Here is a 13,847-nt window from a genome sequence, read left to right as displayed (position 1 = left end):
TTATAACATCTGTTAAAGCTTTCCCCCCATCAATATTTCCGGGAGAAAACACAAAATCTTCAGTTTTATCACCTGTACTCACAGGAGACTTGAAAAGGTTGTTAGTGCATGTGTGTGTGTGTGTGTGTGTGTATCAAGATGTAGAAGTATAGAGACTTAGAGAGAGAAAAAAGTACTGCATTTTTCAGAACATAAAGAAAACCTTCAGACTTAGAAACTTGGCATGTTTTAGGTTTGTACTATATCTGGCACATAGCAATGCTTAAATGAATTTTAGCTGCAATTCTTATTATAATCAGCAGTAATAGCACCCAGAACTTGAAAGCAGGTCGTTTTATACCAAAGCAAGTGTGGGGGATATGCTCTCCTGGCTCTGCATTCTCTATAGGAAGTAGAGATTGTATGTATTAGCTGGAGTTCACCCAAGCCACTTTTGGGACAAACAGGATCATGTGTTTGGAACAGAGGTCAACAGCTGTTACTCCTCTGTGGCATTCCGGAGATGTGGACAGATGTATTCAGATTGACCTTCCTTATTCAGTGAGTGTGGGAACCCGTGGAAAAGGGGAGGGGGGAGGGAGTCACAGCCATGGGGAGGGTGAGAAGGCTCCCATGGGGGCTCAGTAACGTGAGAGACCACTGAAAGCAACATTGAAGTTAACAGTTTTATTTCCTGGAGTTTCTATACTAAAAAAACACATTAGGGGATGAGGGCCTTTAAAATTTTTCTGAAGGGAGGAAAACCAGGCATGACAGTTTTCCCAAGGCCAGGACAAGATTGCACTTCCTGAAGAGGTCAGAGGTTGCCTCTCTACCCTTCCACTGATTGCACAGCAGGGAATAGAAGAGAGTCAAATCAGGTTCCATATAAGATGTAGAGTGAAGTACATTCCTTACCTTGCCCTCCCAACCCCAGTCATATTTAATTAACATTCCTGTTTGTAGAAAACATCCAAATGTCTCAGTGGCTTCAAAAAATTAAAAATTCAGCCCGACATAGTGCCCTTGGTACATGAAATAATACCCACAACAAGGCAGGCAGTTGGGCTTCCATAAGACCAAAGAACAGGGCTCTATAGACTGTTCAATTTCAGAATAATTAAGATTTGAGAACAGCATAGTAGATTTTTCTGATAACAATATCTTTGGGCTCTAAGACTTGTAATTTTAGACTGCCACAGTAGCTTAGCCAGCATCTGCATAGTAATAGTCTTTCTCAGTCTTTAATGATGGTGATTGATGTTTTCTGTATCTGCCACTCCCCTTCTGCTTTTTACAGATTACCAAGTGAATGAATCTGCTGTCCAGGAACTGTCCTAGAGCCAGATCTGCATTGCCTGGGTGCATGATGGATCTTTGCTGACAGTGCATGAATTCCTCTAGGATCTCATCAGTATTGATTCCTTAGGATGATGTCAAAGTTACACAACTTTTGCTTCATCCTCTTGATGGGGGTCTGCATGAGTATAGATAGGGTCAGCAGAAAAGCAACAAGAACTGCACCAGACTGAAGGAAGATGTTGCAAGTCACACAAAGAATCCTTGCTGAATTTTTTTGAAGTTGGTGCTAAAGGTCAGATGTGCCTATCAAGAAGATACATTCCTCTTTAAAAACCTTGCTCCTAAGCACTGCATTATCAATCACATATTCCAGCTGTTGGTTGATCAGGGTTGCATTTACTTCTGCCATGGTGCTCGAATCTAGAGTTTACTTTTAAAGTCAGAACAAATCAATTTTAAATCTCTGCTTTCCTACTTGCTGTGTGATTGTGGGTAAATTATGTAACTTCTCTAAGCTTCTGTTTTCTTAACTGTAAAATGGAGGTATTAATGGCACCAACCTCCTAGGGTTGTTGTGGAGATTAAATGAGATGATGCAGGCATAATGCTTAGCACAATGCTTGCTTGCAGGAAGCCTCCAGGAAACGTTAGCTGCTGCTTTAACCACTTGGAGCCACAGGCCTACCTCTCTCTGTAAGTGGTCAAAGGTTTTAGGTAACTTTTTAAAGCTGCTTCTCACCATATTCTTCTCATGTAATCCTTGATAAAGCCTCCTAGATTGTTCCTGCAAATATATCTTTCTGTAATATTTGTTTACTCAGTGGGATTAGTTGATAATATGGTAGTTGTTTTTTGCTTTTTTCATTTCTTTCAGGTATAATGTAATTTTTTCAGGCTTTGATCCTGCTGGTTTGTGATAATATGCATGGCTTTCTTAACCATCTTTGTGTACCTTTTTGAGTAAGTTTTCCATACCAACAGCTGGGGTAACACCAATAGCTCAAAGAGAGAATCTCAGGCTTTGTTGTTTTCCCACAATCACCATGTGAGCGTTTGAATCTCTGTATGACAGAGCTGGAAGGAAAATTAGAAACTAAAGTAAAGGCAACTTTCTAGCTGGAATTTAGATCAAAGAAGATATTATCCTGGTAGGTCACTCAATAACAGTTAGAGAGAGCCCAAGGGCTTCCTGTCATCAGCTGCTTGACAACTGTAATTCTTATAGGCTCTTCAGTGATACTTTGTAGTTCATACTGCTGTGTGTTATAATGAAAGAGCATGCACCAAGGAGGAATACTATGCTAATTTCTAAGACAGAGTTCTCATGGTACTCATGCTATGAAGTAAAATCAATCCACATAAACATATTGAACATATATTCAATGATCCATTTTTGTGGATCCAACAAAATTTTACTTAGCCCCTTATCATAAGTGTGACATGAAGATTCATTAAATAATTTCTGTCCTAAGAGTGTGGAAATTTATACCTTGTGTGGGATATGAACAACTTAATACGTGAGTTATTTTCATCCCACATTACATCTGAGGAATTGAGGCTGTGACTTTCTAAGATCACATGACTACAAAGTGGCCCAGTTGGGATTTGACCCCAAGCCTGTGGGACTTCAAGTCCTGTGCTTTTACCACTAGAATTCCCCAAAGTGTTTTTCCCCGACACCAACTCATTCTTTGACACCAGTTGGTTGTCCTACAATTTAATTCATTTCTGACCCCCATCCTGAAGCTATTCAGGAACCCAACAAGAATCACCTCATTAGAACAAAAGATGCTTCCACCACCCAGGGAATTCCAAGGCATTGAGGAGCTCTGTGTCAGAAACTGAGGCCAAAGACCAAATATGAAAACACAATGCTACTACAACCTTTATTGATTGGGAAATTGCAAAGGTTTTAGGAGCTCTTGCCAAGAGCCAAGGATGAAGACAACAATATTACATCACAGTATTACATGCTCTGAGATTCTTTTTCTCAGGGTCTTAGCCCCAGGCTTAGTTCCTATTATGTTTCAACAGCCTATAGAGTTTGATCATTTGTATTATATTTTTCTCTGACAAGCCATGTGGTCAGGACTTCAGTATACTTGTTGATTGATTAAGGTCATTTGTTTCATCACAATGCACATGTCCTTGAGTTTCAAAATGATGTGTGAATTTAAAAAATATGAAATTCCTCCAGAAATATCCAGGTGCATTTTTGTGAAACAGTTTGATTATGTCTTTCCAGCATCTTGGGTCACTAGCCCTTTTCCCCTCCACACTCCAGTCACACAGGCTAGATGGTAGATGCTTCTCAAGGACGTGATAATGCACATTTCCTATTCTTTTGTCCAGAAGGAATTTGCAATACTGGAGTGGGTTAGCAGTAAGGAGGCAGGGCAGTGCTGTGATTATGGCATAGCAGTTCAAGTTAGAAAGATCTGAATTCTAATGCTGGCTCCCCTGAGACTTCTCAACTTTCTCTTGGAGTCACTCTTCTCATCTGTAAGATGGGAATAATAATAGCATATTCCTTACAGGTTGTATGAGTATTAAATTAGACCAGGTGTGTTAAGTACTTGGTACCTAAATTCCTGCTGTTGTTATTATGGGGGAATGCAGTAGAGTCTCAGTACTCTGTGCATTGATGGCTTTAATGACCTTTATTTCATCTGTATCATTTCCATTTCTTAGTGTACGTGAATGCCATTGAATTTCAAAAACAAATGTGAAAGGACCCTAATGAAATGACTAGCTTCTTTAGTGTGACACATATTTATAAAAAGGAAGGCAAATGTCAAAATTTGTGTTTCCTTTTTCTCCAAAGAATGAAAACCAAATAAGGTTAGTTAAGTAATAAAATCAAGTACATTTAATTATTGTGTTGTGAGTTTGTATAAATTAGCTAACCTCCTTGGTCTTCAGCTTCCTCCTCTGCAAAATGAAGGAGTTAGACCACTAATTACACTGTTTCTTTCTACTTAAGTTTGATGCAATCAAGCACCACCATATACATAATATTAACAAGAAGCTATACGGTTATCTTTTGTATGCTCAAAGACAGTTATTCTTTTCTTCTTAGTCTTCTGTTATTAATCATAAGGAAATTTGGGAAGTCTTTCTTTCTACTGGACATATATTCCTAATCTCTATAATGAATTCCAGAGCTTCTCTTTCTAGATCTGTGATGACTGGTTGCTCCAGAATAGGGCTAACCTTTTAGAGAAGGGCACTTTGCCTTTTTTCAATTGTCCCCACAAAGACATCGGGCCCTGGATAAGATAGATATAGGTCTCCCTACCTGGATAAAGGGTTTGAACCAGGAATACTGGGTCGAAATTCTAGAAGTGAATCTTCTCTAGGACTAGGGGCATAACTTCATTATTTACCTTTAGTTCGGAAGTCTGAGTGAATAATTTTCAAGGACAAATTCCTCCAAAGGACAAAAATCTGTCAGTATGGGGGGTTCACAGAGACTGTGTTTGTGAGAAAATTGAAATGTGGACAAAAGGGGTCTATCAGGAGAGAAAATGCTTTTTGTCTGTCATTCAGTGGATGAGGAGGGAAGGACTTATAGCTAGGTCATCAAAGATATTCACCGTAGTGTTTTAAAATAATAAAAAATTGGTAACAATACTAGAGAATTCTTAAACAATTTATTATATGATTATAGGATAAAGTATTATGTATCAATTACAAATGATGCTTATAAAGAACACTTACGTGTTATGGGAAAATGATCCAGATATAACAGATAAGGGTTTATATCTGTTGGAAACTATAAATAAGACATGATGCTAAATATGCAAAAATCTTAATTAAAAAACACATGGAAGTCAATGCACCAGAATATTAAAAGCATTTATATCAGGATGGTAAGATTATGAGAAAGTTTTGTTTTAATGATTATTTTTAACATTTAAAGAGGTAAATGTATCTTTTTCTAAATTTTCTATATGAAATATGTCTTACTTTTATAGTCAGAACAGAAATCAATACAAATTATCTTTTAAAAAACTCACATATACAAATCAGAAACTCAAGTAATCATATAAAACTCAGATTTTCAGGAAAGCAGGAAAAATTACTGGCTGTGTTTTGAGCCAGGTGCCAGAAGATGAAAGCAGAGTTGGCCACATCAGTGGGATGACCCTAAATGCAGAAGGCCTGGCCAGCGGGAGGGGCTGCAGAGGTGTGGCGATGGGCCTTGATGAGCCTACTCTGGAGCCTGCTCTGGAGCCTACTCTGGAGCCTCTCTTCTTGCCTATCACTTAACGTTCAATGATCCTTGAGGGACATAGAGAACATGTGATACCAAAGGGCTTTTGGCCACCTTGCTACCCCACTAAGGACATATGAGGTTATTTGACACTCCCTTTGCCTAGGGAACTTCCTCTTCTCAGTAGGCTGGCTGCTTGCAAGTAGGGTGTGTTTCTCAAAGTTCCTAGAAGTGAGCCGGGGGTGGGGGGGTGCGGGGAGGCTTGGTATAAACTAAGGAAGGTATGTTAAATGCTCCATAGGGTTACCTATGTCCAACACAAAGGCTCAGTTCCTAATATTTATGATTCCTTTCAACATGGATATGGATGTTTCCCAAATCCTCAGTATAATTCTTATTGTTGTCTTTTTGACACAGTCTCTCATCCTATGAAAATTTCTCCTCTATGAGAGGCTTTATTCGTCCTTTAGAATACCTTGTGTGTCTGGATTCCAAGTCCCAGTTTTTCACAGCTCTGACCCCTGACTGTAAAGAGTGATTCTAGTAAGCCCATTGTAGAGTGACTGACATTCTTTTTCTGTGACAAGAAAAGGCTGCCTTTAAGAGAAAAGTCTAAAGTCATCAAAACAAGGTAATATCCTGTGTGAAACGATGCTTTGTGGTTTGAGTATGTGTGGTTTGATCATGTGCCCTGAGAGAAATAAGTTGAAGGTGGCCGTGGATGACGGAGACTCTCGGGCCTTGGCAAGTGCGTCTTCAGCCCACCTCACACTTTGGGCTCCTCGGGGAGGAGGGGCTGCAGCCCTGACCCACCGTTAGCACCATGATCCTCGGGCTGCTCCTGGCTCTCAACCTCTTCCCCTCCATTCAAGTATCAGGTAAACCATTTTGATTTATTTCTTCCTCTGAGTTTTACTTTTGAGGTTTTTATATGGTTTGGTTCATTCTGAATTTCAAGCAACTTGTGAAATTTTGGTATTTGAAGTGCAATTTTGCTATAAAATGGTAACCTATTATTTAGAAGCTCCTCAGTTCTTAGACTACATGACAATACTTTAATGAACCTCTTTTGAAATTAAATAAAATTCATTTAACTTTTAGTTGAAAATGCCACATATATGAATTTTTTTAAGTTAAGAAAATTACTATAAGCAGTTTAGTTTTGAAAGCTCGAATTAGACTGCTTGGCTGGGTTCATATCAGAGATTCTTTTCTTATTAGCTAAGCTCAGCCTAGTGTTTAAACTCTCTAAGCCTCAGTTTCCTTATGTGTAAAATGGGGATGATAATAACCTCACCTCAAGGTCATTGTGAGGATAAAACGATATAACCCATGTAAAATGCTTAGTGCAGACAGCTCTTGTCTAGCAAGGTAAGTGGTACTTGTAATTACTATGTCTGCCAGAGTTGAATTGGTGTCAAAATGAATTCTGGAGTCATCACAGAAACTGGAATGCTACAAATGCTAATACATTTCTTTCTTTCTTTTCTTTCTTCTCTCTCTCTCTCTCTCTCTCCCCCCCCTCCTTCCTTCCTTCCTTCTTCCTTCTTTCCTTCCTTTTTTTGATAATCGGCTGAAATAGTTTTTTTACATTACAATCCTTTAAGTTCCCAGTGATGATGATGTGGAAGATGATATATCTAACACTATTAGAGAACCCTATTTCAGATGAAGAGATGGAAGAGTAGGAGTGCTAATCGGCCCAAGGATATATAGGTACCAGTTGTTGGCACCAGGGTCTGATGCTAGAGCCTGTGCCCTTGAGCATTATGCTAGCTCCCCTAACATGATGTGGTTTATAATTTCATAGCTCCAGGTACATCCAAGCCTAAATCATCTTTAGAATATCACAATTCTAAACAGAATGAACTTGTTGCTTTGGTGGGCTAGAGTAAGGTGTCTGTTTAACTTATTCTCAGAGTTAGAAAAGGGTCCTATCTGGCTCAAAAATTGGGCTGATAAAGGTTGATGGGCATGTTTAAATATAGTTATTTTTTTTCCTTGAAGATACTTTGAAAAGACACTATCTTCGGTTTTCTTTCTCATTTATTTTGGTGTGTGAAGACTGCCTTATTTGTTGTTTCTTAAACATCATGTGCATGTGCTTCAAAGGGTATGATTTCCCAACCTGCACAAGTACAATAGTTACATGTATACCCACCTATTTTGTTGTCTGATGTGCCAGCAAGAACATTTACAAATTGTGTGTGTATTTATAAAAGCTATTCATATAATGAAAGGCAGGTGATGAGACAAGTTTTGCCCCAGCATCTACTACCAAGCATTTAGAGATACTAAATTCATTTAAAAAGTATCTTTAAATTTATTTTTAAAAAGGTCTTTAAACTCTATTTGTAAGAGATCTTTAAAATTTATTATAAAATAATATTTAAAATGTGTTAATTTCTTAGTCAGTAAAGAATAGGCAGAAAGGAAAGAGAAGACTCACCCTGGCAGACAGAAAATTTAAATGGATAGTTGTACACAAAATACTGTTCTGATGTGTTTTGGGAACAACCATCTGTCATCAGCTCATTCACTGTCCTTTGAAGATATTTTTTGTAAGACTCAAAGCTCTCTATTTTTTCCTTTAGAACATCTATTCAAAGGGGGGGGAGTAGCTAAAAAAGCAGTTGGAGGGTTCATACATGCAGAACCTTTAAACTTTTCAACTTAAAAATATACCTACCTTTCAAACACCAAATCACTCTCTTAATAACTTTTCAGATTTGATGCTGAGTGGCCATCTAATGAAGTAGGAAAGGGGTTGGGTAGAGAGGGCACTTTTGAAATGGCTCTTCCAATAAGAGAACTTATGAGAAAACACAATGAAAACACACAAATGTAAGATCCATTCTAGTCAATGGTGCAAAACCTTTCATGTGCTCTTTGTTTCTCTGTATTCATCCTCTATGAAGAAATTAGAAAGATAAGAAAATTCTCTGGTTAAAGTGTAATTGTCCTCCCTAGGATTGTGAAAGACTACTGGTATGTCTGTGTTGAGGTGCGTGCATGCGTGCATGTGTGTAAAGAATGTTTTTTCCCCCCACTAATTTAATAATCCTAACTCATTGGCTCACAGCACAGCTTAGAATTCTAAGCAGCTTAAACCTAGCCTGATTCTTTATGACACTGTAGAAAGATCTTTATGGCTAAATTAAAGAAGTATGGCCTAGAAAGTGGAGATCTTAATTTAGACATTTCCTTTACTAAAGTTACTTGTTTTCTACCATATTTGGATAATTGTGCAACTGAGATCCATAATAGAGGATTTTTTTTTTGGACCTCAGAATATGAGTCCAACTTACTACAGCAGGTCCTTGAAACGGCCGGTGATTGATGATGGAAGGAGTGTGCATCTGATGCATAGCATTGTCCACAGATTTGCAGCCAATATTGGTTATTTTCCAGCAAGCTAATTATTCAGCATGAAGGCAAAATCAGGACCATACTACTTTTGTTTTCCATGGGAGTATTTATTTTCATTTCTCCCCAAACCTTAGCAAATAAACTGTCAAGATGGCCAATTTGAATAGGATTGATTTCTCCAGTGTTGGTGCATTTCTCTCAGCCTTTCTTTTTCTGAGAGAGGCATGGAAGGCAGAAAAAAAGGTATTTAATTATTTAAATAATCAGCAAACATAGTGTTTTGAAACTTTATTTTTAGTTCAACAAATGACCCTGATGAGGTAGCTGTACACAAAAGGAAGTGATTTCCTTCTCATAGGAAAGTGTTTGCTCTGAGGCTGGACTTGGGAAAGTAACATAAAAAATATGAACATCAAAAATGCATGGTAATCGACAGACATGTATTTACATGACAGTCAATACGCTACAGCCAGTTTTTCTGAGTGGCAAGAAAACAATTGGGCATTTTGTCATTTCAAGTGATCTTGATGGATATTTCAAAAGTATAGATGTTGCTTGAGAATTTTGTTTTCTTTACTACCATACCCTACAACAAGATACTACTTTTTATTTTTCTAAAGGTAACCATCCAGAAGGGACTTTTAAAGGATTATAAAATTAATATGAATATATCAATATCAAGAAGTAGAATGAGTCATTTTCACAGACAGATTAGAAATAGAAATGAATCTGTGGTCCTAACTTTAAAGCTCTCACATTCGAACCTCTGCTCAGGGTGGGGCGGGGATCTCATCATCTCTCTCTCTCTTTAGACATAGACCATCCTCCTTCCTAATGTCTTTGTTCTGTTATCACGAGTGTAGAAATTCCACGCACCTACCACTTAGCAGTAATCCTGCGTGAATATCTTCCTCAGAGTAGTTCCTGCATGAGGAGTGCACTAGATTCCACTCACCCTGCAAGATGTAGTGTGGGGATGTGCACCCCAGCTGTCCTAACCAAGTTCTGTGAGCTAAAATGTTCAGCACTATCTACTTACTTTCTCCCCTCTTTTTAAAGTTTATTTTACTTGACTTTTTAAGTGGGAGCAAAAGAATGCACACAGGCAGTGAACAGTGGGGTCGATTCACTGGGTGGCCAATAGCTTTGATCCCTAAAACTTTCCTGGTTACTGCCAGGAACTAAGGACAAAGCTCACAGTGCCTTCAGAAAAAACAAAAGCACCCACCCAAATCCAACAATCTGCATGGGAAAGCAGACCTGTGGGCCTGGGGAGGGAGTGGACCTGTGCTTTGCTTGTGCTCTCCCCACCCAGGTGCTCAACGGCAGGCTTATGTTCTGCCACACAGGGTGGAGGGCCTCACTGTCCCTACCAGGGAGAAAAATCAGTGGAGGCCCTTCCCCCATCACTTTGAATTCTGGTGTATCTGCTTGTGGCAAAAGCCTCATGAAACCTCACCATCAGCACCATTCTTAGCTTGGATAAGTAGAAAATAAGGTCATTTATAATGCTTTAAGGTTTGTCCCCATTGGCTATCCCCTCTTTCCATCACCATTTTTTGGTGCCTATTAACTTTGTATGCTCTCCTTTAAAGCAAAAATGATGAGAGAGAGAGAGGGGAGAGAGAGAGGGGAGGGAGAGAGGGGGAAGAGAGAGAAGAGGATGAACACATTATCTACAGAGGCATAAGACAAAGCAAAAACTTCAAGAGAGCAAAAATTATAATAAAGACATAGAATACGCACACCAGGACAAGGAAGACGCAGGTTGTTTTTAGGATAACCAGGGACACTGTCACCAAGACTTCCCCTGAGTGTTGGGCTAAGGGCCTAATACAAGGGGAGTCAGGACATGGACAGGGGCGGCATGGGGAATGGGGATAGACGGGATATGTGAGTAGAAAACTCCTGAAAGAAACCCAAGGAAGCCAAGGAACTTAAGTCTTGTCATCCCCACTCCAGCTGGTTTGATACCAGGTGTGACGTTCCCACATTTTCCAGGTTAGGGCATCTCAGGGGCGGGTGGGCCTGGAGCAGGAGGCAGAGGGACTCCACCAGCAGGTGGCTGCAGCTGCTGTGGCTGCTGTGGCTGCAGCTGCGGCAGAAGGCACACATCCTCTTAGGTGTTGTGAGGATTACCCTGGGTCCTAAGATGTTTCCTGGGCATTGGTGGCATACCAGGAGGGGTAGGGCCACTCTCAGGCAGTGGATGTTGGTTGCACTGGTGGGAATCAGGCAGCCTGGCATGGGCTGTCCAGGCATCACGGAACCTGGACCTGGTATCTGACCTGGCTGGGGTGTGTGGGGCGGTGGCATCCGGTGCTACGTCAGAGCGTAGGGAGGGGTCTGCTGGTGAGGCATCATGCTGCGGTGCCCTGCTGCTCCCAGTAGCGCCAGGCCAGGCCCGCCCACCCGAGTGCTGCTGTCCTTGGGGAGGGTTCTGCGCATGCTGCTGCTCAGCGTAGTTCAGCTGCTCCATGTGGAACTCCTGGCGTTCAGCAAGCAACTGCTGTCTCTGTTGTTATAAAGCCTCTTTCTCTCTGCCCATGATCATTTGCAGTTCCTCAAAATGCAGCCAGGTGCTTGACTTTGGTTGCAGCAGAGGCAAGAGAAGCTGCTGCCATGGTGGCTAGCTTTTCTTCAGAATTTCATGTTCTATGACTATCTTGTTCCCAATATCACTTCCTTTTTCTTTACAAGTGCCAGTGAGTTCCTTGCTCTCTTTAGTCTCCTTTTCCTCTGATTTGGTATCCTCACTAACTTTGCTATCCTGTTCCTTCTCACTATTTTTTTTTATTGTCTCTGTTTTGTGCTTTATCATCTCCATTCGTTTCATTCCCCTCTTTGTTTTCTGCCTTCAGCTCCTTCAAGCTTTTCTGGCTCATTGGGGCTGTGCCTGAGATGCAGTTGCTCTCCAGGCCCTAGGTGGGATCCACTTTCCCAGAGGCTCCAGCAGCTTCTTGTACTTTTTTGACATGAGTTTCAACCAATTTCAATGGTCCCTCCTCCTTGGCCCCAGAAAAGTCCTCCAAAGCTGATTTTGCTGCTGCAGATGCTGCATGGGGGTCCACCACAGATGTCGAAAAGGCCGCAGTGCTCATTGCTGGGTTCTTTGACTAACAAAGGGGACAGGCTGGTAGGTACAGACATGGATCCTCAATGGGAAGCCTCAAAAGAGTGGAGGATGTATTCAGCCTGAGTATAAACTCCAGCATGTCCTGAAACTTTGTTCCAATCATCCTTGCACATCTCCAGAATCTCCAGGTGGACAGGGTCTGCTGCTCAGTCCAATCTCTTTCAACACTGGCACTTTTACTCTTTGCTAAGGTTTTCTTGGAGTAAACATCAGTATGGAGACCAAAGTTCTGCAAATCAATTGGTTTTTCCTTGTTCTTCTCAGGAAAATGTAACATCTGTTGAGCAGCAGGGACCTGAAGTGATCAAAGATGTAAAGGCACAAGCCCAGAGGAGTAAGAGCAAATACATTGACGTGAAGAATAGGAGGAGGACCCACTGACATGGGTCAACTTTCTGGATCCACTCAGTAATTAACCATCCCTCACTGCTCTAAGAAGGCATGAACCCTCACCATAGCACACACATCTCCAGTCAAGTTCCCCTGACAAGCAGTGCTGATCAAACATTCTTGAGGGTTCAGGCAATATGTGCCAGTCGTAAAATTTTGGTATGCCAAGTATATCTCTGGAGTCTTGGGATTGTTTTTCCCATTGAAAAACTCAGGAAGAGCACACTGTTCAATCACATGAGTACAGTTATAATCAAACCACGATGCACAGCTAGGAATAATGATGTGATCGGTCTTCTCTGTCACACTATCTTTACCAGGGTCAGCTGACTGACTTTGATCACCTTTTCTGGGATCTTCATCTTCCTTTCCTTCTGCTGAGACTGTTTCTTCATCCTGCTTATCTAGACGGGCTATAGTTCCTCCTTCAACAGGTGTATTTTCACTATCTTTGGATTTACATATTTTGGAAGTACCATTTTCTCTATGTGGGGTACAGTTGTTGGGTCTTCCATATCCTTGGCAAGATCTTGCTCATCTTCCTCTTTCTGACTTCTATGCTTTCCGTAAGGACTAGCTTGGCCTTTGATTCTGTGGGGGTGGAGGAGAAGGCAAATGCTTCCTCTTTTGAGCATTAGCTGATGCTTTTCTATCTCTTCTCTCTGGACTTCTGACTAGGTCTTCATTGTTTGTTGAAATTCGAGATTGAAAACCCACAGGCTTCCAGTTCTTGTCTACTTCATAATCTTCCTCATTCATCTATTCATTGAAAACGTCAATGTCCCAAATCCATTGTGCATGAATCTTCCATGTCATTTCTGGAATTAGTGGATCTTCAATTTCCACATCAACATCATTGCTATGGACCCAAGTATTGTAACTATTCTGGTAAAACCCCCAATGTCTCTTTCATCATGGGTCCCAACTACTCTTCATCTTCATGAGAGGAAAGATACAGATAAGTGTGGTGGAAAGCTTTGGACTCCTCATCAGTAAATGTCCCCTGATGTCTTTTGATGATATCTTTCAATTTGTTAGCCAACTTCAGATCAATGTCTGGAATGAGGTAGATTTTGGGTCTGGTCAGACAATTCTTCCGCAACAGTGTTTTCAATGTTCATAAACATCTCAACGTTATGGTCCACTCAGGATGGATTCAGTAGATCAAACCTCAACCATCCCTATTCATTTTTACACTTGTCAGCAGCCCCAAGAATGTGACACAAGGTGCCTCCAGCTTGTTGGGTGAAGGCTGAGTAGGTGACATGCTGCCCAAAGGTGTCTTCCTGGAACTGGAGAAACTGCACCACTAGTGCAGCCAGCATTTTATTGGCAGGTGCATCTAAATGAACATACTTCTTGTAGTGCTTGCCCAGCCAGACCCTCACCAAATCCAGCTGGGACACTGCCCCTGGGCTTTCCCCAAACTTGAGGGCCAGGCCCTGTCTTTCCTGC

At 40.8% G+C, this 13,847-nt stretch overlaps 1 protein-coding gene, 1 long non-coding RNA gene and 1 pseudogene across 6 annotated transcripts in view; 2 read left to right on the top strand and 1 right to left on the bottom strand.

Annotated features, from left to right (window-relative positions):
• The window catches only part of LOC118500018, a 41,929-nt gene extending 38,520 nt beyond the window's left edge, over positions 1 to 3,409 (top strand). For all 4 annotated transcript variants that reach the window (XR_004902541.1, XR_004902543.1, XR_004902542.1 and 1 more), the window contains 2 exons: positions 447 to 540; positions 1,280 to 3,409. This is a non-coding gene — a long non-coding RNA (uncharacterized LOC118500018). The remainder of the gene's footprint in view (positions 1 to 446; positions 541 to 1,279) is intronic.
• A 538-nt stretch (positions 3,410 to 3,947) lies between these two features.
• Positions 3,948 to 13,817, bottom strand: LOC118500017 (annotated as a pseudogene).
• CD28 (CD28 molecule) overlaps positions 5,547 to 13,847 on the top strand; it is a 42,096-nt gene continuing 33,795 nt past the window's right edge. Inside the window, exon 1 of one of the 2 annotated variants that reach the window (XM_036022999.1) lies at positions 5,547 to 6,375. In XM_036022999.1, coding sequence (XP_035878892.1) covers positions 6,321 to 6,375 — 55 coding nt within the window. In that variant the 5' untranslated portion in view covers positions 5,547 to 6,320. The remainder of the gene's footprint in view (positions 6,376 to 13,847) is intronic. The other variant, XM_028509865.2, reaches the window with a different exon arrangement.

This window comes from Phyllostomus discolor, chromosome 4 (assembly GCF_004126475.2).
Source record: "Phyllostomus discolor isolate MPI-MPIP mPhyDis1 chromosome 4, mPhyDis1.pri.v3, whole genome shotgun sequence".
Taxonomy (NCBI): domain Eukaryota; kingdom Metazoa; phylum Chordata; class Mammalia; order Chiroptera; family Phyllostomidae; genus Phyllostomus; species Phyllostomus discolor.
The sequence above is the reverse complement of the archived record's forward strand: the minus strand, read 5'-3'. Positions and strand labels throughout refer to the sequence as shown.